We start from the raw sequence: 23,922 nt of genomic DNA, 5'->3' as shown, positions 1-23,922 counted from the left end.
CAGTAGTAACACAGATGTTTACACAGTTAAAGTGTAAAATGACCAACACTGGCAAAAGTTCTGGTTTTGCAAGAGTTCATGCACTGTGTGTTTACACGACTTGAAAAAAAAATAACATGAACACATGAAATAGGACGAAATCACCATTGCAAACTGACACCAAAATGGGTCATATTAGGTTGCATGGCAACTAGCAGTATCTTGTTTATGGTTTTTGGTCAGTAAGTGTATACTGTTATGCATTGTTATGATGTTTTTTTTCTGTTTCCTTATTCCCATTCTTTCTGTGTGTGTCTGGTCTGTCTGGTCCTACGTTCATGTGATTTTACTTGATTCTGCATTATTTTTGATTGATGCACCTGTTTGAACACAAGATGATTTGGCCCCATTGAGCTCTGTAAGTGCCCTCTTGTTGCTTTGAAAAACCCAAGTCAAAGTGTTGATTTCCACACCTCTTTTGTAACTGAGAAATGCTGCTAATTGGTATTTAACCTGCAATATGAACCTATCTTTGTTGCAGTGTTTGTAGTTGTGATTAAATGACTTCAGCGTTAAAGACCACCAAGGCATGGCAGGATGTCTTTTCTGACCCAGTGAACTGTAGTCCAACATGTATTTGACATATCATCACTGAAAACCTGTACAGTGCTTCTGAAAAATGAAACGACAAGCAATGTTGTTGCAATTGGTGATGCATTTATATATTCATAATTCCTGATTTGATTAGAACAAAGTATAAAATGTGATTTTCACACAGCTTTAACAGCTTGCAACTTGGTGGTTTGTTAGTTTGAAATTTGCTCAGCTTTTTAGGAGCTGAGGACATAAAACCGTTCAAAAGTATCAGAGAGAAACATGAGGTATGGCAAACACCAACAAATTGATTCCACCGGGCAAAATACAGGGTAACTATTAGTATCACAAAATGAGAATGCCATCAAACCTAGATACACCTCAAAGAATTTTATGCCTTGCGTCCGTATATGACACCTAATGGTGTAGCAGGTAAGTTGCTGAAACATAAATGAGTATAGGTGATTATTAGAACTCTAAAAGTTGCTCAAAGAGTCCAGATGCTTGAACTTTCTCATATGATGTGGCTCCTGACCTCAAACCTTGTCATTTCAGCTCTCACCTCCCCATGTTTGTTAATGTTGTCATCTGTTAAAGTACCATTGTTGAACATAATCTTTGCCACATAATATGCCTCATCAGCCATGCTTTCACTAGCCATTAGGACAAAAGAGGCAGAGCTGCGAAGGCCTCTCCCTTGAAACCGCATCCTTTGTTTGTGATCTCTGCAACCCTTGTCTTTTTGCTCTCTCCTTTCATCTTGTCTTCCGCTTTCTGTATCCCCCTCATTCCCATCTTCTCCCTTTTTTCCTTCAATTATCCATGGATCCCCCCCCAACCCCTTTAATGCTCCCTAACACCCAATCTTCCTCTCCTTTTCTTCTTTATCCTCTCTCTATTTCTTGTTTTGTATGCAAGCCCCAAGGGAGAGGAATGGGTGAAAAGCACTCTCTCTGCACCACTGTCACAAAAGACTGGTGAGTCATCGCCACTTATGTTCCTGTCTCCATCCTCCCACAAAAAAACACACATATACAGGAAAAACACTCAAATTACTCCTTACCTGCCGTGCACTTACAGGAATACGCGCACTGGCACACACATTAGTGAATGTGCTACCACACACACACACCATTTAGAGACACACAAGCACGTTTTCACACACACACACACACACACACACACACACACACACACACACACACACACACACACACATTCCACAGCTCTACAAAATGGCCCTAAAATTAAAAACCCATGTCACATAATTTAGTTGATAATTGCGGTTGAAAATGGCTTTCATTGATGTGTGTTGCCTATCATATCTTACAGGATTATGTGGAGTTTGTATGGTTGAAACTCATGTCAGTGAGGAAGTTAATGCAAAGGAATGGAGAGCTAAATAGAGAGCTGCTAATGCAAGAGATGCGCCTAGACTATGGGAGATAAAATAGAACAACTGGCGGATAAAATGGACAAAAGAGAGGGGAAAAGAGAGAAAGACAAAAATTCCCTAAGGAAGCAATGTGGCTTTGGTAGGCCTATTGTTTGTCCAGCCACAAAGCAAATACTCTTCCTCCATCTGCTGGAAGACTGAGTCACTTACAACGCAGTCATGCTGCTGTTGTGTGCACAAGATGGCAGTCCTGGATGAACACAATGTGTGGAATGACAGCTGCAGCTGATGAAAAGAATTTGAGACATATTTATTTTGTAATTATCAGTTTTTACAAGGTGTGAAAGCTATCTGTCTATCTATCTTATCACAGAGGAAGAAGTACACAGATCCTACTTACAGTAAGGAAAAGTACCAAAAAGTAAAAGTACATATTAAGCATCAGAATGTCTTTCATATGGTAAGAAGCATTTTAATGCAGCTTGTGAAGGTGGGGTTATCTACTTTATTGTTGAGGAGTTAAATCTACAAAGAGGCATCAAATTTAATATGGTGATCATATGTTTTTCAGTGTCAAATCCTAATCTGTAAAAGTACCTCAAAACTGTAGGCCTACTTACAGGAAGTACAGTACATGGCTAAATGTATTTAGCCTACTGACTTTCCACTACTGGATATTTAGCAAGCTAGCTTGCTCTAACACTTGCGACAGTACATTACATAGTACATAGAATTATTTTATGTTTTTCAACAAATCATTCTAAACCTGATGATCATTCTCTCAATTCTCATTATTGATGTTTGATCTATATGTCAAACATTTGTGAAAATCATAATTTGCAAAAGCCAAAGATGATGTTTTATTGTGGGGGTGGCTTTGGCTCAGGAAGTACAGTGGGTCATCCACTAGTCAGAAGGTCGGTGGTTTGATGCCCGGGTCCTCTAATCTGCATGTAGAAGTCCATGGGCAAGACATTGAACACCATGTTGCTGCAGGTGGCTGTGCCATCGCTGTGTGAGTGTGTTTCTGAGTGTTAGTTTGCTTTTCTGATGAGCAGTTGGCACCTTGCATGGTCTATGTAAGTGCATTCCATTCACTGTTTTGTTTAACAGTCAAATAAATCGAAGATAGAAAAAACTGTCGTTAACTATCACAAAAGCAGAAAATCCTCACAGTTGAGAAGCTTGAACAAGTACAGTAATCGATTATCAAAATAGTTGATATAATATACTTTATGTCAATCGACTAATCACTTCCGCTATAAACCAGTCAATAATTAGCACAGACATTAAAACATACAACAGACACATACAGCATGCAAAAAAGTTATGGAAAGACAAAGATCAGATGGTGATTCATTCAAAGAAATAGATTTTACTGTAATGTTGTAAATAAGTCTCTGTATCAAGAACAAGACAAATCTTTGTACTCTGTTTATTGGTGCTGAATGAAGTGATTGTGCTTCTAATACATTTAACATATACCAGGGATCCTGTGGGAGCACTGTGTGGACACTTTCTAGGTTCAAAGCAAAGACATCAGAGCCCTCACCTGATTACTCTTTGCTTGTGAGCTATTCAGACACATCAAATATTGAAAGCCTGGGGTTTCCGTTTCACACACAGAGAGGGAGGGGAGAAAGCAGAGAAGCAGACAGAAGGAAGGACTGACAGGGGCAGAGGAAGAGAGGGGAAAGTCAAAGAACGGTGGGATTAAGAGGAAATAACACATCAGGCACCCTGGGAGGGAGACACGTGAGAAGGGATGGAGGAAGAGAGGGAGGAACAGGGAGAGAGCACCCAGAGGTAAGGCAAGGATGGTCTGAATGTTTACACCTAATCAGGTGCTTGTCTTGAGTGTAACAGTAGAGGCTGTGACGGCGTAATCAGCTGTAGATTGATTGGCTGATAACCTTCTAGTAAGGCAGTTAGGAGGGCATGTTTTTTAATTCTGCTGCTTCTCTCTCAAACCTCAGTGGGACAACTTCTACCCAGGCTGACACACCGACTCAGAACTTCAGTGAGGAGAGCGATGAGCCCCAAAACCTACAGGAACCAGAGGAAAACGACCAGGCCGACAGTGGAGCAGGTGATGGAGTGGTGGAGCCCAACCAGGTCAGATTTAACAGGAAAACTTAACACTACACCAGCATTCTTAAGATGCACTGTAACTTTATGTCCATCAGAGAAAATAGGGATTTGGGGACACACATTTCTGCTTAAGACATTGGTGTCTCTGTTATTTGGTGTGGCCGATGAAGGTTGGGGAGGATCTAAGTAGCAGTGACGCAGAGACCTTGCCACAGGAGACTCTGATACCCACAAACACACAGGACGATGCTGACTGCCTTCCATTGTCCCCCCTGCCAACACAGGAAGAGTTGACCCGCCCTTCAGTGTCATCTCATCCCTCCAACACACAGAGTAGGTCATGCACACACCCACACCCACACACGTTTATTTATGTTACTTTTGGGGATATTACATAGACTTACATGTATTACCCTACACTACATGACTAACTGACAATTGATTCATGGGACCTGTAGGGTCTTGATTTGTGAGTGTTGTTTTAAGGAAAACGGTATTACCGCTAATACTGTTGTAGTACTTGTGTTTGTGTCTTCACAGATCGCCCGTCAGAACCCTGCTGGTATTGCCTGATGTCCCTTGACTCAGAGTATCGTCCTGAAACTCCTAAACAGGTTTCAACATTTTGGAATAAACACACAGTTTCGCTGAAACTGTGCTGATACATTGAGAAGTGGAAAAGCTGTTTCTCTGAAATTATTTTCTTTCAAATTTCATTTGATAAACACAAACTGAATTGATAACATATTCAACTTCTTTGGGCAATGAATAATAACAACAGTAACATTGGCGCAAAGAAATGTTCCCATTTTAAAATACATGGTAAAAAGCAGTCTGGCCTTACAGGACATTCATACCTTTTTTATGGGAATAAACTTGTGCTTTTTTCTGTGACCTAGTGAGATTAGAAGAAATACTGTTTATAGTTTGCATGAAATAAATAATTCATATTTTAGACCTACTGTACTGAATGTGGCTGAAATGTATTATGCACAAGCTGATACATTTGCACAAATGTTGCAGCCCTGTAAAGGTACAGATAAAGATTTGAAAAACCTATTTCAATAGAGAGCCTAAGTCACTGGCTTCTGCTTTCAGCCCATAGGACCTTATGTTTGGAAAAAATAGGTATGGCAGCCTAGTCAATGGAGAGAGACAGCTTTTTTTATCCTATTTTAACTGTGCCCTGTATTACACATATGATGTTTGTCAATTAAAAAAATTATTTTGTCCGTCAAGAAAGTTGCAGTTTGTCGTAAAACATTTAGTTTTTTGTGAAAACCCTTCAATGAACTACATCTCTCGTCTCGCACAATATATGTCACCAACATGTAATGCAGTCATCTATGTTCCACGTAGAAATATAACTAAGCCGATGTGTTTAATCCAATGACTCTCAGCCCTTTTGTCACATCATCCTCTCATGTGTAGTTCTTTGACATTAGCTTCAGTAACGTTAGCTTCAGTCATTGAGAGAAAGATTTACGATGTCACATATGCGATTTTTGGGTATGTGGTCTTTGTAATTATGCATTTTCACTGTCTTATACCTCAACTGTTTTACATCAAACTGCGACTTTCTTGACTTTTATATGTATATTTTAAATTGACCATCATCATATGTGTAATTCAGAGCACAATTCAAACGGGATCAAAAAATTAGTTGTCTCTTACCATTGACTACAGTACATATTTTTTCCGATGTAAGGTCCCAAGGTGGTCCACCGGAAGGGGAGGGACTTAGGCTCTCTATTGTCAAAGTTTTGCCATCGAAGGAATGACTTTGCAGACGACCAGAGGAAATTTCATTAGGATAATCTTCTTTTCTTTTGCGCTTTCTATAAATGGTAATATTCCCATTAGAACATGGTGTTATTACTTTTGATTCAATTCAATTCAATTCAGTTTTATTTATATAGTGCCAAATCACAACAACAGTTTATCTCATAGAGCTTTTCATAGAAGAGCAGCTCTAGACCGTACTCTATGATATTATTTACAGAAACCCAACCATTCCCACCAAGAGCAAGCACTAGGTGACACAGGCAAAGAAAAACTTCCTTTTAAGAGGCAGAAACCTCGAGCAGAACCATGGCTCAGGGAGGGCCGCCATCTGCCTCCACCGGTTGGGGGTGAGAGAGAGAGAGAGCGAGAAAGGGCAAGAGAGAGAGATGGCAATACCTAAGTCAGTTAATTGAATCAACCACCCTGTAATATTTCTTAAGATGTTTGATAATTTAAAAAAGTCAACAACTACAAAAAGCTGCTTTAAGCTGCGCTGTGTATCAATACCTGAAGTAATGATGATATGTTGGCCCATTGAGACTGAATTATAGTAATGAGCCTGTGGGTTTATAGAATTGTGATTAATATTGACCATCAAATTTAGTTTTATCTGAATGTAAGGCACGCTATTACAGTTTTTCACAATTGCTAAGACATTTCTTGAAACCTTCATCCATTTCTCGAAAATTTAAACACAAAACCTAATATTTAAAATAAATTCACAAAACCCCTGACTCTTCTGGCAAAATCAAACAATCGCCCCAAAACCATGTAATCTATGCTGATAATCAAACACTGCTTTCAAAACATACTGTAAAACTTCAATAATCTGAGTCCAAAATAGCCGCCTACCCCGTTTACTGACCTGACACATTTTGGCAAATCAATGCAGGTCTCCGTTAGACACCTGGTCTGGTTTTCATAGAAGTTCTTTGGATGTATAAAACCTCTTAAAATTGCCCGCTTTAGCTACTTCTAAGCAGCTTAGATCGTGCTTACAAATATTAATGTTACCTTTGAAGTGCTTGTTAAGTCCGAATGTGTCCATTCCTTGATTATTTGGCCTGTTCCTTTAGTCTGTAAGGGTCCACCGATCAAAATAATCAAAACAGCTTTTCATAAAAATTATTCCAAGTTGTGAATTCTGTCATGTGAAGTCCATCGCTCTCTGTCTGTTAACTTCTGCCACACTTTTCTCATCCTGCACCATGTTGTTGGGTATGTTTGTTTTTGTTATATTGCTGCCTACAGAATAAAAGTGCATAAGCTGTCTGTCGGAGGTAGATTAGTGTATTTGATATTATTTGATATAATATTTTTTATACAAGTAACTGTTTTCATAGTAGTTTCAGTTTTCTGCAAAAGGAATTAAAGGCCTGTCACATATGGACGCCTGTCCCAAATATAGGCAATCAATTCAGTGATTTTAGCAAACAAAAACACAGTCTATTAATCAAAGTTTTGTGGTAAACACAGCCAGTCAATATATAAAACACTACAGAGCATTCTTTAGACACTACATAAAAAAACACAGAGAAGAGAACACAGCGTCCAGGGCATGTAGTTACAAAATGTTTTTTGCATATAGGAAACATATGTATGTAACCCTTGTTCCCCTTGTTCCCCGAGAAGGGGAACGAGACACTGCGTCGGTGACGACACTATGGGAACGCCTCTGGGCGTGGCAGGGCTGAATTATGAATGAAACTACTCCAATCCTATTTGTGTTACTAGAACGGTAGTGTGTGATGGCGTAACCGGAGGGGGTATATAAGCACGCCGGCACATAGGACACATTAGCCCTTTCTATGAAGCAAGGCACTCCAGGCGGGGTGAGGTGTGGCGGACCGACGCAGTGTCTCGTTCCCCTTCTCGGGGAACAAGGGTTACATACGTAACCCGAGACGTTCCCCTTCGAGGGAACTCGAACTGCGTCGGTGTCGACACTATGGGAACGAGATACCCACTTAGGCCGCGCCGAAACCCCGCCTGCCCCCAGCGTGCAGAACCTGACGGCACGACTAGGAGGAGAGCGCACGGGTGCCAGGTGCAGAAGGTCCAGACTGTAAAACCGGATAAAAGTAGCTGCCACAGGGCGGGGTGCAGGTGAAAGATCCGGCCCTCCGCCTGGGACAGCCCTCGAGGACCGATATTAAGTCCGAGAACCACATTCGTGCCGGCCAAAACGGGGCTACTAGTAGTAGACTGACGCCGTCCTGGCAGACCCGCTCCAGAACCCCCGGGAGCAGAGCGACTGGGGGAAACGCATACAGACACTGCCTCGGCCACGTCTGCACCATGGCATCCAGCCCTAGCGGGGCTGGGGCGAGAGGGAGAACCACAGGGGACATGAAATAAATTGCGCCGTCTCTCAGGACGCAAACAAGTCCACGTCTATGGGGCCGAACTCTTCGCATAATAACTCCACCACCTCGGGGTGGAGTCTCCATTCCCCGGGCCTCAGCCCCTGTCTCGACAGCAGGTCTGCTCCTTGATTCTGGGTCCCAGGGATGTACATCGCTCTGAGGGAGAGCAGTCTCTGCTGGGACCACAGGAGGATCTGATGTGCCAGTTTGCATAATGGGCGCGAGCGCAGACCCCCCTGGTGGTTGAAAGAGGCCACCACTGCCGTATTGTCGGTTCTGACAAGGATGTGGCGACCACAGAGGGCGGGCAGAAAACTCCTCAGAGCTCTGAAAACCGCCAACATTTCCAGGCAATTTATGTGCCAAGATAAATGATGCTCCTCCCAGGAGCCTCTCGCAAAGCGGCCATCCATGACCGCGCCCCATCCCGTGAGTGAGGCGTCTGTTGAAATAATTGTTCGGTAACATATCGCTCCCAACATGGGACATTGGGACAGGAGCCAAGATTTCCTCCATACAGACAGGGAACGAAGGCACCCGCTCGTAACCCGTATCAGACGGAGGGGATTTCCCCTCGGGGAGAATCCCTTGGATTTTAGCCACCACTGCAGGGCTCTCACGTGCAGTAGTCCGGAAGGTATTATACTGGACACTGCTGCCAGGAGACCCAACACCCTCTGAAAGTGTTTTACAGTGATGGTGCGGCCTAACTGCACTCCGGTTACTGTGGACAAAATGGACTCGATGCGTGCGGGAGACAGGTGGGCCCGAATCGTCGTTGAGTCCCATGCCACCCCTAGGAACGTAGTCCATTGGGCGGGTGTTGAGCTGCAGCCCCAAATACTGGTAAGCCGTGCCCCCGAAGGCGAACCTCAGGAACTTCCTGTGAGAGGGACGGATGGAGATGTGGAAATAAGCGTCTTGCAGATCTATCGTGACAAACCAATCCTCGGATTGGATGTGACTGATGATGGCGGGGATGGTAAGCATCCTGAAACTGAATCTCCTCAGAGATTGGTTCAGGGACCACAGATCCAAAATCGGACGCAATCCTCCGTCCTTCTTGGGAACCAGGAAGTATCGGCTGTAGAAGCCGGCTTCTCTGACCGGCGGGGAAATGAGTTCTATGGCCCCTTTCTTTAGCAGAGACTTCCTGTCCCAACACCTGGCTCTGTTCTGCGTGTACTGCAGTCCCGACCATCCTGCAGAATCTGGGGGGGCGAACCCGGAACTGCAGCCTGTAGCCATCTACTACTGTGCGCAGGACCCACGGGGAAATGTTTGCGAGGCTTCGCGGGAATCCCCGGTGGCGCCCTGAAGCGGAGGACCGCCAGGGAAGGCTCGCCGGTGAACCACGGTTTGTGAGCCCAGTCGCGTTCCAAGTGCTGAAGCGGTGGGAGAAACAACGCCTGTTGCTGGAGCCACCATGAGAGAGGGGACCTCGATCGGCATCTCTCAGGGGAAGGGGGTCTCAGGACCTCTTCCCCCTGGCCTGCCGAGACTGAATGACGGTCCTCAGATCCGTCTTCCCGGGGGGCTGTGGGCGAGAGCGCCGTCTTGCGTCCCAGGTTGGTTGAGGGGGATCCCGTGAAGCGACGCTCTGCTTCTGGCTGTGGCGGTAGGTGCTGGACGAAGGCTGTGTCTGCCTTTCCTGAGCCGTCGCGGTCCTGGTGTCTGACCGGCTGGGGAGATATCGCTCAAACGGCTCTCCCTGAGTTTTGGCATGCTGGAACCTGTTGACGACAGCATCCACTGCTTCGCCAAACAGGCCAGAAGGCGAGAGGGGCGCATCCAGGAGAAAAGCCCTCTCCTTCCCCGGATGCCCGAGAGGTTGAGCCACAGATGGCGCTCCGTAGCCACCAAAGCCGCCACGGATCGGGCCGATGGAACGGGCCGTTTCCTTGGTCACACAGAGAGCCAAGTCCATCGCTCTACGGAGCTCAGTCAGGTCCTCCTCAGAGGGACCTCCCCCTACGTCACAGTCCCGAAGGAGATCGGCCTGGTATGCCTGCAAGACAGCCATCGTGTGCAGGCTGGCAGCAGCTCGACCCGCTGCCATGTAGGCCTTGCAAACCAAATCGGACGTCATCCGACACAGCTTGGTGGGGAGCGCCGGCGTCCGGAGGGATGAGGCGAGGTTGGGAGAGAGGTAACTAGCCAGTGCCTCCTCCACTCGTGGCATCGCTCCGTAGCCGTGCTGTCTGATCTCCATCACATTGCCGTAGTTCAGCCGGGGGGACGTAGACAGCTGTGCAGAGAAAGGTTTGTTCCACGAAAAAATGGTAGGGGCCGACGCAGGGGTGGTCTCTGTGTTGCAGTCGTCTAGTTTGCTGCCCACCGATGGCTGCTGCACCGCCTGTGGCCAATCAATGTGCAGCTTGGACACAGCCCGCGTCACCACTTCTAACAACTCCTCGTATGCTGGCGAGGGCTGATGACGTTCCGTTTCCCCGAAGTCATTCTCCATGCTAAGCACATCTAGGTCCTCAGAGCCAGATCGTAAGCCTCTCCGGACTCACCCCTCGAGTGGGAGAAACCGATCCGATCGGGGAAGAGGGGAGGAGGATTCCGCAGACGAGGACCAGAAAAAGGCCTCAGCCGTTCCGGCACCCTCGGCGATCTCGCGTTGCGATCCCCAGGATCGGAGCTGCCACGACGCCTCAGTCGGATGCGCTCCCCCCGTGCCACGGGGGGAGCCCATGGGTATCATCTTCCGTGATGAAACGCTCACATGGAAAGACACACTGTCGGAATCACTTCGACATGATCTGCTTCGTCTCGACTTCAGGTAGGATGATGGAGCTTCCAAACATAGCCAGAGTGCCTGCTGAATTGAAAGAAGCTAATGTGTCCTATGTGCCGACGTGCTTATATACCCCCTCCGGTTACGCCGTCACACACTACCGTTCTAGTAACACCAATAGGATTGGAGTAGTTTCATTCATAGTTCAGCCCTGCCACGCCCAGAGGCGTTCCGAGTTCCCTCCAAGGGGAACATATTTTCCAAATAAAAAAAAATAGTAATCACAACTTAGTACAGTAAATATATACTGTACTGTAAGTACTTCAAGTAATACAGTATTGAGTATCTGTATATTCAGCACTTGCATAAAAATACAGCACAGTAAGCCCAAAGAACAAGAAACAAAGAAAACTCTAAATGAAAAGCACATTACACTCAAAAATGTTGTGCAACTGCAAAATCAGAGTCAATGAGAGATTCATTGTGTGTAAAAGATGACAGCTGTGTTGTAGTGTGTGTCTAACTTTTGCCTCATTCATTTACCGTTTTGCAACACAAATGCATTAAAGTGCAAAATGTTTTTTAGTGAGAATGTATTTAGAGTTTTGCAGAAAGAGTAGATGTGATTTGCAAAAAGTGTCTTAACTACCTGAACTTTTCAGCTCACTATATCCCAGTAAAAATACTTCATTCACTCAGTGTTTTCAGGATTAAATTCACATTTCAAAGAAATTCTTTTTTAAGGGCAGATCCTTCCTTTATTGTAATACACTCTCCCCCTGCTGTGTTGCAGGAAAACTCGGATCCCTTGTCACCACTTCCCTCTAGTGGCCAGAAAGTGAGCTACCAGACAGATCCTAGACCTCACTTTGGCGTAGCTTGGTCCTCCCACTCCACATGTCGTCCTCTGTGGGGCAGCGAGGGACCCTGCTGGGGCCAAAGACTCCCTGAAGTGCCCGATCAGACACACACCTGCCCTCACTGCCATCTGGGGCTTCCCCCTGACACACTGCGGTGGCATGAGGTTGGCACAGACACTTGTAAACACAGGCAGACATAAATAGAGACACAAGCTCACTATTTCCACCAAACATACCTCAGCCTATGCCACTCTGTTTACTAGAGATCTTCTGTTTTCTTTCTCTCTGCGCAGGCTAAGTGTGTACTGTTTGAAGGGCTGAGGAACACAAAGAAATAAATGGAGTCACCGTCAGAGAAAAATGTTGCTTGTGCTTTCTAAAAAGTAATGCTGTGTCTCTGTATTAATACTCTCAGGAAATACATTGCATTTAAAAGCTATGTGCAATATCTGTTTCTGCTAGTAAACAACTGTATGTTTACACCTAGGCTTAGCCATGTCCATTTCTTATTTCATGTATGTTTACTCATTGAGTTTATGTTTACTTTCTGCAATATTTTTATGATGTGTTAATACAAATAAACAGCATGTGTATAAAAAACCTGTCTGTTTTTTTAAATATAAAAGGAAATATTCTTTCTGTCTATGAAAGGAAGGCTGTAGGCCCATCTCTGCAAAACAGAGAGAAGAAAGGAAAACATAAACAGTATTGATATAGACAATATTGACGTTTCATGTCTATAGTAATGCATAAACGTTTTTTAACTCACACGTCCCTTTGTGAAAAGGACAAGAATCATTGCATGGTGCTGTCTAAAATTATTGGCAAAACACATACATCACTTGCACATGCATCCTTTGCATAGAGCTAAAGAGCTCCTCAAAAACCCATATACAATTATGAATGATTCCATATATTTCCTTTATGGCCACCAGAAGTTTGGCTGTAGGCTATTTAAAACAAATAGAAGGCTAGTTTTACTCCATAAAACATAAAATAATTAATTTTATTCCATACACTCTATTATTTTGTAGTTTGTCTGATAAGGTAGGGCTTATATGTTGTAAATAATAGCTTTATCAATAGTTAATAAGTCATTTACAAATATTTATGCAGCTAATAACGTTCTCTGTAGTTATAAATGTTAATAAGTGCAGCAAATCTGCTAGAGTCCTATTGTTTTTGTTCTCATTCTTCTTCTTCTTCTTATTTTTCTCCACTAAAACTGTTTGTGCAGCAAAAACTGCTGGACAAAAACTCACCAAAATTGTCAGGTGTATTGGAAGTTCCACCCACTACTCAGGCTAAAGAAATGACGCTCATTGTCCTCATGGTGATGCTATAACAATCAACTTTATGTTTTTACAATTATCTCAAAAACAGCTTTTCTTAGAGTAAATATTCTTTGATCATTTTAATCTCTGCATTCTTTTGCACTTTTGCAACTTTTTCTCACAAAAAAAACATGCCTTGCAGTTTTGTGACCTGCTTGGTCCCGAACTGAAGGCATTATTCATTTTCCATCAATGAATTGAATTTTGGCAGCCTAAACGTGCTTAATAAATCTCAAAACTTTGCACAAAATTCAAACGTGGTAAAATTTTACATCTCATATGGTTGTCACACATGCCTGCTATACCTACTAGTAAGTAATAATAATAATAATAATAATCCTTATTTGTAGAGCACTTTTCAAAAACAAGTTACAAAGTGCTTTAACAAGTGTAAAACACCTAGTAGCCTACTGTGTCTGTGGTGTAGCCCCTGCAGCATGAGGCCTGGCATATTCTTGCTGAAATAAGCATGGATGTCCCGGGAACAGACGTCACCTTGATGGCAACATACTGTATGTCTCTAAAATCCCAATAATTCCCTTTGCGTAAGTACCTTCACACACATGCAACCCACCCATGCCTTGGTATGGTATGGGGGCACTGATGTACCATTTTACCATCACAGATGCTGGCTTTTGCACCTTTGGCTGATAACAATCTGGATGTTGTTTTTTTGTTTGTTTTTTTCCTTTTTTGGGATGAAAAACTAAATGTCTGTTTCTCCTGAAAACAAGCTGAAATGTGGACTCAAGAAGTACACCCAAGCCCATGTAGCTATATTTATAACAGAAGCATGATGGTTTCTTAGGCAGTGCCACCTGAGGGCTTGAAGGTCACGCACATTCAACAATGGTTTCCATTTGTATGTTCAAGACCTCCTCTTTGTTTTGGAACCGACAGAGTTGTCTTTCGTCGAATTGGACAACCACGGTGAAGTTAGTTTTAAGTTGGATATTCGACAGACATTCACCCAGGATCCGGTGACGGCTTCTTATTCAGTCACCCACAGTCAGGCAAGTGAAACACACCTCTTCATATTAGATTTCAGTACTTGTTTTATTTTATATAAATATTTGTTAATATTTTATTGGAGAAAATTGGTTTGGAGTCCATGAATCACATGACATGGAAGCTATTTAAAAAATACTCAAATCTCATATGAAGAGGTGTGTCTGATTTGCCTAGTGTAGTACTACAATTTGGCATTGGTTTGGAGTCGGTAGGTCACATGACATGGGAGCTATTGAAAAAAAGGGGGCGTTTTCTTACATAAAATAGCCTATTAATAAATATTAATATAAAATAAAATATGAACTCAAATCTAAAATGAAGAGGTGTGTCTGATTCGCCAAGTGTAGTACTACAAGTCGACATTGGAGTCGGTAGGTCACATGACATGGAAGCTATTGAAAAAAAGCATTATTTTCCATAAATAATTAATAAATATTAATATAAAATAAAACAAGTAGGCCTACTCAAATCTAAAATAAAGAGGTGTGTCTGATTTGCACAGTGTAGCTCTACAGTTCGGCGTTGGTTTGATGTCTTTGGATCACATGACATAGAAGCTATTGAAATAAATGATGATTTTCCCATAACACTATTTTAACAATTGTAATTTATTGATGGTCCCTAAGCTGACCCCCAGTGGTTAAAAGCGAGCTGTCGGAGGTGAGCTAACCGCATTTATACTGCCGACACTGGGTGACTGAATAAGAAGCCGTCACCGGATCCTGGGTGAATGGCTGTCGAATATCCAACTTGAAACTAACTTCACCGCGGTATTGGACCGGTAAACTACTGCAAAGCATGTGAAATGAATTGTGATTTTGTGAATTAGTTAGATAACGTTAGCTTGACTGTAAAAACAGGCTGTATTTTAGCTCTGAAGGTAATAATGTTGCTCTGTGTGATGTGTGTGCAAAGACAGTGAAATACTTTGGCAACACCGCAAACTTCGCTAAACATCTGAGATTAAGTCTGTCACAATAATAGGATGATGTTATGAAGCGGCAGTTCTGAACAGGATATTTTTTATTATAATTTAAGAAGACGACAGTAGTTTGACGTCTTGTCATTATGCAGCTATTATTTTAAAATGGTAAGGCTACAGCGTATACCTTATTTCTCTCATAAATACAGAAACGGGAGAGGGAGGTCACATTAAACTAGAAATAAAAGATGTAAAAAGTATTGGTATGGGATCGGTATCGGCAATACCAGCCTGGGTATTCCTTGGTATTGCATCGTTTAGGAATTAAGTGGTATCGCACATCACTATGGGCCGTATAGCCGATCAGAAATTAAAATGTGTTGTTTCCGGGTGAATTCCATGATCCCGCTGCAAGCATGTTCGTTACTAGGCAACATGGATGCGCGTGCACACACGGAGTGGCAGTTGGAAGCGCAAGAACCGATGAATGCGGCAACTGGATGATTTTATGATTCCTGGACAAAATCACTTGCCTGCAGCTAGTGAGAGCGGCTGATGTTGGGGAGTACAGCCAAATTCGTGCTAAATTATTATTGATGATGCAGTGAAAAACTCTCCAACCTCTTTGCAACCAGAAGCTTAGGCTTTTTTTGCCAGTGGTGAACAAAGTACCATAGGCCTATTCAGATCCTTTAAAAAAATTGAAAGTACCAATACCTCACTGCAAAAAATACTCAAATACTGCTTTGAAAAAGTATGTAAGTATTGTGTATTAATCACACAATATTTCCCTTAAAGATGTGGTGAAGTAGAAGTAGAAAGTGGCATGAAAAGAAAATACTCAAGTTCAGTACTAATACCTTGTGTACTTAAGTACAGTACTACTTTGTTACTGTCTACCACTGGGCTTAGCTTTGGCTACCTGAAATTAAGGAAAGGACTAGAGATGTTTTTCTATATTTGGGCTCTGGACAGAGCGCTTTCATCCATCATGATGGTGAAAATTGCTGACCTTGAGCCACAGGGCCTCAAGTGGGAGCCCCCTACCCCTGTCATCAAGAAATTAAAATGTGCAACAAATACAAAATTACCCACACAAAACACCATTCATAAGCTGAAATGTGTAGCCTACTCACACACACAGCTTGGCATGCGTAGGGTAAGTTCTGCCATCCTTCAGTAGGCCTATGTGTACAGCACTGCTACACACATAGCCAAGTTTCTTTTTAGTTTTGATACATTTCTGTTTTTGAAATACAAGTATATGTAAAAATTGTCTTTTATCAGATTTACCTATTGTTATCATTTCTATTAGTGCAGGTCAATCATGAACTATAGGTAAAATTTAACTGCTAGTAAAAACTTAAGAGAATTGGCTTTGGCAGAGGGGCCGCTGCTGCAAAACTTTGAGTGGCTCCTCCTCTAACACGTGCTATCTCACTCCAAACTTTTGATAAATCTTGAGAGCCCTGCATAAACCATCTGGTGGCAACTGACAACTAAAAACAAGCTACAGCCACAATTATGGTACTTTGGACAGTATATTTACTGTTGCCTTATTGGTGTATTAATTGGATTTAACACCAGTGTTTTCTCACTATTTGTTATCTGTGTTGTAAATAGCTGGACAGATTAAATAAATTAAGTTTTATGCATATTTTGAAAACTGTAAGTCTATACAGTACGTTTTGAGGTAATTATATTGAATTACAAGTTATATTTGGAGCAAAAAAAAGTTTTTTTAAAATACTACTAAATTTATTATTTATTATGATATGCATCTGTTTTACAAAACAATTAACGAATGAACAATAATTGGTCACTTTAGTTTGTCGTTTTGACGCTGAATGTTTTTCTCAGGGAGGTGGGGGGTTGTGGGTGTGTGTGTGAACCTTTATACAGTCTATGGTGGGAACACTGACCTACTTTCACTGGAAAGGGTGGTCTGGGGAAGCAGTGTGTGTATGTGTAACGTTATGCTCTGGTATGGCGAGAGCACTAAGGGAACAGGGATTAAGAGGCAACAGAAATATACTCCACTCTTGATTGTGTGACTCATGACACACTAACAAAGGAATAAAATATATGGTTCGCTTTCAATCTTATTAATAATACTTTATTATTATTATAATAATATTCTATGGCTCTGAGAGAATTAGTGTACATCTGTATCTATCTATCTATCTATCTATGGTGATAAATTGTTGTGGAATATCAGTTGATCAGTCTGGCAGACTAGAAATAAACCTCACCACATCAGTAAAACAGCGTCCTGCACGCTATTGGTAGCCAAATGTCATGCATAGTCACATGACATGAGTAATTGCATTAGGCGGCGTGGTGAGCCAATGGCGTGCCCCATCACCTGACCGCTATTTGAATATTGATGCTCCCTCAGCCGTCACATTGGTGCGCCTTCCTGGTGTTGTTGTGTGAGATTGCCTGATTTGGGCCATCACCACAGTGAGAGATTTCTATCACCAGCCCCGGCGACCAAAATGTCTTCACTGCTGAAGCCGTTTTCGGTGTGTGAGGGGCCGTGCGACAGCTGCTGTGTCAGGAGAGGATGTCCGAGCTCGGCTCCCCATCAGCAGCTTCCATCCCGGCGTCTGGCCGCCGCGGCGGGGCTTGGATTTCTGCCGACACACCAGCGGTCATCCGCGGCGAGGAGAAATCTGGCGGCCGCTGCCGTCGGAGGGAGGAAAATCACGCATCCTGGAAAGGCCATCCTTGCAGGTTGATTTTGCAACGCAAATATTCATCCCGCAGATGTCACCCTCACAGTCGCCCATTGCTTTGTGCGCAGCACATCCTAACGTTAATCTGTCTGTCGCACATTAAGGCCATGCAGAACTGGGTCAAAACGCACCCATCCAGCAGTGATGCTACAGCAGTTGCTTGATGTAGTTGTTTATTTATTACGGCACACATTCTATTAATTTAAATAAACCTAAAAACAAAGACGTTGAAAGGTTCATCCTGACTACAGAGTAGAGACGGGTATATTCAGTAGTCCACTGCTATTATTCCAACTCAGTACAGACGCTGCTGTGTAATCACATTAGCATTTAATTAAAACACAAGATCTAGCATCAGCCACCTCATCTGTTTTATACTGAAATAGAAATGCTGGTAAGTCCTCTCAGAACATTCAAGAACAGTCATGCAGAGTGAGTCAACAAATCCCGTGTTTCTCTCCTTTCCTGCCTCTCACTCAGGTGGCATTGCAGGAGGAATCGAGATCTGTATTACCTTCCCTACAGAGTATGTCAAGACCCAGCTGCAGCTAGACGAGAGAGCCAACCCGCCACGATACAGAGGGATCGGTAGGTCACTGGGACATGTATGACTGCTGACAGACTGCAGGTTTGTGTGCCAGTCTTCTGCTGGGTTACTCACTCCTGGATGCTGTGTGTGTGTGTGCGGGCCTGTGTTCAGGTGACTGTGTGAAGCTGACCGTGCAGGATCACGGGCTCAGAGGATTGTATCGAGGTCTCAGCTCTCTGCTCTATGGATCAATACCCAAGTCTGCAGTGAGGTGAAGATGCACACACATGATATAAAGTTGCCTGTAGAAAAGCACATTTGGTTCATAGCATTACAGGGTTTTAAACTTAAATTAGCAGCTGACTGATTTCAAAGCAGTGACTTAGCATTTCTTGGTACTTAAATTAAAGGCAGCAACATGTGTAGAGTAGGAATTAATGATTATTTTCATTATCAGTTAATCTGCAGATTATTTTCAAATTAATGACTAATTGTTTGTTCTACAAAACATAAAAAAAACAGTGAAAAGTGGCTCATGGAGCTCAAAATGTTCTCAAATGTCATGTTTTGTCCAACCAGCTGTCCCAAACCTGATTGCCATTCTCACATTTGAGAAACTGGAACAATTATCAAGACAGATCAACATGTGGAGCTGTGTTATTCTTACATTTGTCACCTTCCCATCTTCCACAGGTTTGGCACGTTTGAGATGCTCAGCAACCCAATGCGAGACCCCACGGGACGGCTAGACAACACGCGGAGCCTCGTGTGTGGTTTAGGAGCAGGCATAGCAGAGGCCATCGTGGTTGTCTGCCCCATGGAGACACTCAAGGTCTGTGAAGCTGGATGCTATTTCCTCTACTGTGGGAAGCTCTTTCCACATCGGTTTTTCTCAACAAATCACCTGAAAGAACAGACTGATTAAATGGTTCTTTCCTCATCCTTCAGGTGAAGATGATCCATGACCAGTGTTCCCTCAGACCTCGCTACAGAGGCTTCTTTCACGGAGTCAGTGAGATTATCAGAGAACAGGGTAAGGGAGCAGGATGACTCAGCATAGTGGAAACAAGTGGCTCTTATATCAATACACTCTTTAACACACAAAGAGTTCAGATACATAGGAGTATTTGAGTCGAGAGTCTCTAACTACAAATATGCATATGTGTGGTTTGCGCTCCATAATCAAACATGTTGGACTCATTTAGGTGTGAGGGGGACGTATCAAGGTCTGACAGCCACTGTGCTGAAACAAGGAACCAATCAGGCCATCCGATTCTATGTGATGAACTTGCTGCGCAATTGGTACAAAGGTGAGAAAGCCTACAGCAAAAAATCCAAAGTCTCTGTCCTTACTTGACCAGTATTTTTCCTGTCCTTTTAATTGATGCATTTCCCTCCTATTTCCTGTCATTCTCCATGAATCCAACATTTGGATTCTCCCTCTTAGGTGACGACCCCAGGCGAGAAATGCACCCAATTGTCACGGCGATGTTTGGAGCGACGGCGGGAGCTGCCAGCGTCTTTGGAAACACACCTCTGGATGTGGTGAAAACCAGGATGCAGGTAGGAAAACACACCCTGTGATGGTATTATGACTATCATCAGATCTGCCATTTATATGACACTTTTTTTTTTTTTTGTAGGGTTTGGAGGCCCACCGCTACAAAAACACAGTGGATTGCGCCTTCCAGATCTTGAAGCACGAAGGACCACAGGCGTGAGTAACCCTGCTGTTTCAGTTTTTCACCCCTGAAGACAAACCGTCTAACCTCATCTTATCTTGTCCTTCGTGCAGTTTCTACAAAGGGACAGTCCCCAGGCTTGGCCGCGTGTGCTTGGATGTGGCCATAGTCTTCGTCATCTATGAGGAGGTTGTCAAACTACTCAACAATGTGTGGAAGACCCAGTAGACAGACCAGACCGAGGTCCAGAGGGAAGCACAGATCAGTGCCTCATGCTACGCACAACTGAACACCTCTATTCTCCTTCATACTAGCTCTTTGCGTTGCCCTGAGCTGATGACTCTTCATTAGGACCAGTTTCCACTATGTTACATGTCAACAAGTAAATGACTTGCAGGACGTATCCTAAACACAATGATGAAAAAAGGGGGAGGGAGATTGGTTGGTTGTACAAAACAAAAATACTTAGTAATCAAGAGGGATCACTTGATTTAGAAGAAAACGCAAAAGTCAAAGGAGGTAAGGAAACAATGTTATTCTGTGTGTTTGATCAAACTTGTAGACTCAGTTTCTTGAGTCTTATTACCGGAAACATTAGTGTATTTAGAGAAGAAAGATTACTAACCAAAGGCTGAAATTAGAGGGGGGAGGAAAAGAAACAAATTACTTGAGTAGGTAAAAGGGATATTGCGTATGTCTGATGTTTTAGCTTTCTATGACTGTTGTTACCGTACATGTTGTAGAGTGAACACTTTGTACTGAAACCATAAACGTGTCTTCTGATTCTCTGAGTACTTATCTATACTGAGCGAAGAACAGAGATGCTACCGGACAAAAACAAACGTCCATGCAGCACGTCAACACATCTGGGCGTTGGACATCATTGCTTCCTTGACTGTGCTCGTGGCGTCGTCACACTACAACATTCACAGTGTTATCCTCGCTCTCTTGGTGATGATTGTGCATTTTATGGCTGCTGCTGACTATACAAGATTACGGCTGCATGAATCTTGATGTAGCATCTGTCCTGTTTATACGCTGAAAGTGGCTCACAGCACTTATTGTAGGAAACAAATCCACATGTAGCACAGTCTTCACACGCAGTCTTACGAGTACAATAGAAGTTAGTGAGTTCTTTGTTGCCATTCTGGGAAAATTCCTACCATATCAACATCAGACAAGTTCCCGAGACTTTCAGTTGGAGGTCGAGTTCTCTACAGCTGCATGTGAAGGCTTTATTTAGGAACATTTGACCAGTAATGCTTTGATCAGACAGTCAGGCCGCTATTTCCAAGATGGTGCTTGTGTGCAGTCTAAAATACAAAAGTGATTTCACTTCTATTCAACATGTCCAACTATGTAAGCCATATGACTTCAATGCGCTTGATCCTTCAGTGATTTTCTTGCGTGCTTATTGATTCAGTCATCCAACACTGTCCTCGTGTCAGATATTTCCACTTGAATATTCTTTGTCGTCTCCAGCCAACCTGCTTCATAAGCTTTTTGTACGCAGACTGATGAAATCGTTTTAGCCATGTTTGAATGCACTCATTCTTCTCCAGTAAAGTGTTTACACACGTTGAACGACATCACGGGGACAGTAGATATGTCAGAGGCTCGATAACGTAACAAGTGACTAGTGTTTCAGCGAGGCCCAGGTTTTGATCGATCTAGTTGCACCACACAGCCTTGCACAGAAGCCTTTTACTCCTTTTTGCCAAACTATTTAAGTTGACTTTCTAATGTTTTATCCCTGATAGGAGCAAATCTTTATTACACATTAAACCAAGAGCGGCAGCATATTGCTTAATCTTTGTCTGTCATTTTGTTTTCATTCAGTCAAGGCACATTTTTACTATATGGACTCTTAAAGTGTTAATGTTTTGCAGCTTTTCATAAACAGCATGCATACCTCACTGTACAGCATATCGGATTTGGTGCGCTCATTCACTTTCAGAAGGTCCTGCAGACTGAATGATTAATTTGTGTTGAGGAAAAGCTGAAATGTGTTGGTATGACATCATAAGTGATATTGTTATAAAACATCAGTGCTCCAAGTAAAATCTACATGATGAGGAAACCACTTGAATAAACATTTAAACATAACCTGCTTTCACTGGTTTCAATAAATTGTGATTAATAAACCCGATATGTATGACTCTGGAAATTTGTTCAGACATCTGTTAACTTAAATCAACTGTAATTTACTCAGATGTAATACTATAGGGCACGTGTGATATATGGAGGAGCCAACTCAGCTTCATAACAAGTGACTGCCTTTATTTCTTCCCCGTTTTCTTGGTAAAGCAAAAACACAGTTTATATTTTTATATACAGCTTTAATGGCTCACTGAAATGACACCTGTAAGGGGGACAGCAAGAGAACGTTTATCTTGTCCCTCACCTTGACAGTAATTGCATCTGAGTAAATTTTTAGCTGCAGCAAATGTCCAGTGACATACAAAGATTGCTGTTTAAAGTGACATCAGTGAACAGTTTAGAGTTGCCATACAAAACTCTAAATCTTATCATACCTGTATGTATCTGTTCTGGATGCAAATAGAGACCTGTTACTGGCAGCATTTAACATGAAGTTCTCAATGATGTATGACAAATTAAAAACCTGTGAAACATTTATCTGTACAGGGACAAGGAGTAAGAGTTGCTGGAAGTGGGATAGATGCATAGTCACACCCTAACCCTAGCTCAAGCGTTAGGGTTAGGCCTTCAAATCAATATTAATAAGCCACGTTGTCAACTGATCTTCAACTACATAAACACTTGACTTAAAGCTGCTTCATCAGGTAACGTAAGCTACAAGGTAAAAGTTGGGATGTAAATATTTATTGTTATTAAATATTCACAGCCAGACTCATACAGAAAATAAAACTGGTTATTTCAGCTGGAATGGTGAGCCTGCTTTTTCCTCAGTGGGAAAAATCAGCGGGCCTGAGGCTTTGTTGATTGCAGGACAGAGATGATTAAAGGTTGAAGGAGCAGGGTGAGCGCCGTTGCTATTAACATCACAGAGGAAGGTATTAGCGTTCCCACCTGTTGCCCCGCCAGTCCACCTGTCACATGCAATATAGTCCGTCTAGCGAGGCTTAAGGTGAAGTAGGGGACAAGCTGCTGAGAAACAAGTTAACCACCTTATGTGCTGGTTAAATTCTTATAGACTTTTCATCTCATTTTAGAATATATTCTGTGTTGAGAAATTCAAGCATTAGGTTGTGTATTTATTTTTAAATGCATAACTGTTTGTGGTTTCTGTAAATGGGTGTGGCGTTATAATCAGGATTTAACTTTAAAAGTCAAGTTCTTTACATGTCAGGGCCCCGGATGTGTACAAAACAATATGTACATGAATGGCAGCTATTTCATGTTCAAATTTGAGATGCCGCCACTAACATACATTTTACACTGTACATTCTACGATTATAAACCTTTATAGTTAAGAATCCCACATCGGTTTCAAACCTAGAGAGGTTTAGGTTTGTATGATGACTGGACCTAGATTTCCATGACATAATGCCATTGCTGACAGTGTAATAAAGCTGAATGGGGGGTTAGCTACAGTCTAGCCACCCTTGCTCCAGCTGGCAGGCTTCTTGTAAGCAGTAAATGTGAAATCTTCTGCCAAATTAGGAAGGGAACAGAGGTGTGGCTATCTTCTCCATCTGGAAACACAATGCCAAAGGGTTAGGTTTGAGGAAACACTGGTATTTAACTTTAACTAACTGATAAAAAGATAGGATGGCTTTTTGGCATTGCACTCACATTCGGAGACATTTGTCTTTACCGCCACTGGCCACTCTTTGGCCATCGGGACTCCAGTCCACTGCATAAACCTACACACACACACACACACACACACACACACACACACACACAC

At 42.7% G+C, this 23,922-nt stretch overlaps 2 protein-coding genes and 1 long non-coding RNA gene across 3 annotated transcripts; 2 read left to right on the top strand and 1 right to left on the bottom strand.

Moving 5' to 3' along the window:
• The first annotated feature begins 3,734 nt into the window (after nt 1-3,734).
• Nucleotides 3,735-12,152, top strand: LOC123963766. Its single transcript, XM_046040809.1, has 6 exons — nt 3,735-3,775; nt 3,946-4,084; nt 4,231-4,393; nt 4,601-4,674; nt 11,748-11,978; nt 12,108-12,152. Exons 1-6 carry the CDS (start codon nt 3,735-3,737, stop codon nt 12,150-12,152), a joined length of 693 nt encoding a protein of 230 aa, XP_045896765.1.
• Nucleotides 12,153-17,449: 5,297 nt separating this feature from the next.
• Nucleotides 17,450-22,193, top strand: slc25a1a (solute carrier family 25 member 1a). The gene is made up of 9 exons (XM_046040655.1): nt 17,450-17,817; nt 18,300-18,407; nt 18,520-18,619; nt 19,042-19,180; nt 19,297-19,381; nt 19,554-19,658; nt 19,796-19,911; nt 19,992-20,065; nt 20,144-22,193. The coding sequence occupies exons 1-9, from the start codon at nt 17,580-17,582 to the stop codon at nt 20,256-20,258; spliced, it is 1,080 nt and encodes a 359-aa protein (XP_045896611.1). The 5' UTR covers nt 17,450-17,579; the 3' UTR covers nt 20,259-22,193.
• Nucleotides 22,194-22,858: 665 nt separating this feature from the next.
• Nucleotides 22,859-23,880, bottom strand: LOC123963652. The gene is made up of 2 exons (XR_006823234.1): nt 23,808-23,880; nt 22,859-23,707 (listed from the first exon to the last, which is right to left on the bottom strand). It is a non-coding gene; the product is annotated as an uncharacterized LOC123963652 (long non-coding RNA).
• Nucleotides 23,881-23,922: the final 42 nt, after the last annotated feature.

Source organism: Micropterus dolomieu, linkage group LG23, assembly GCF_021292245.1.
Source record: "Micropterus dolomieu isolate WLL.071019.BEF.003 ecotype Adirondacks linkage group LG23, ASM2129224v1, whole genome shotgun sequence".
Lineage (NCBI taxonomy): Eukaryota > Metazoa > Chordata > Actinopteri > Centrarchiformes > Centrarchidae > Micropterus > Micropterus dolomieu.
The sequence above is the reverse complement of the archived record's forward strand: the minus strand, read 5'-3'. Positions and strand labels throughout refer to the sequence as shown.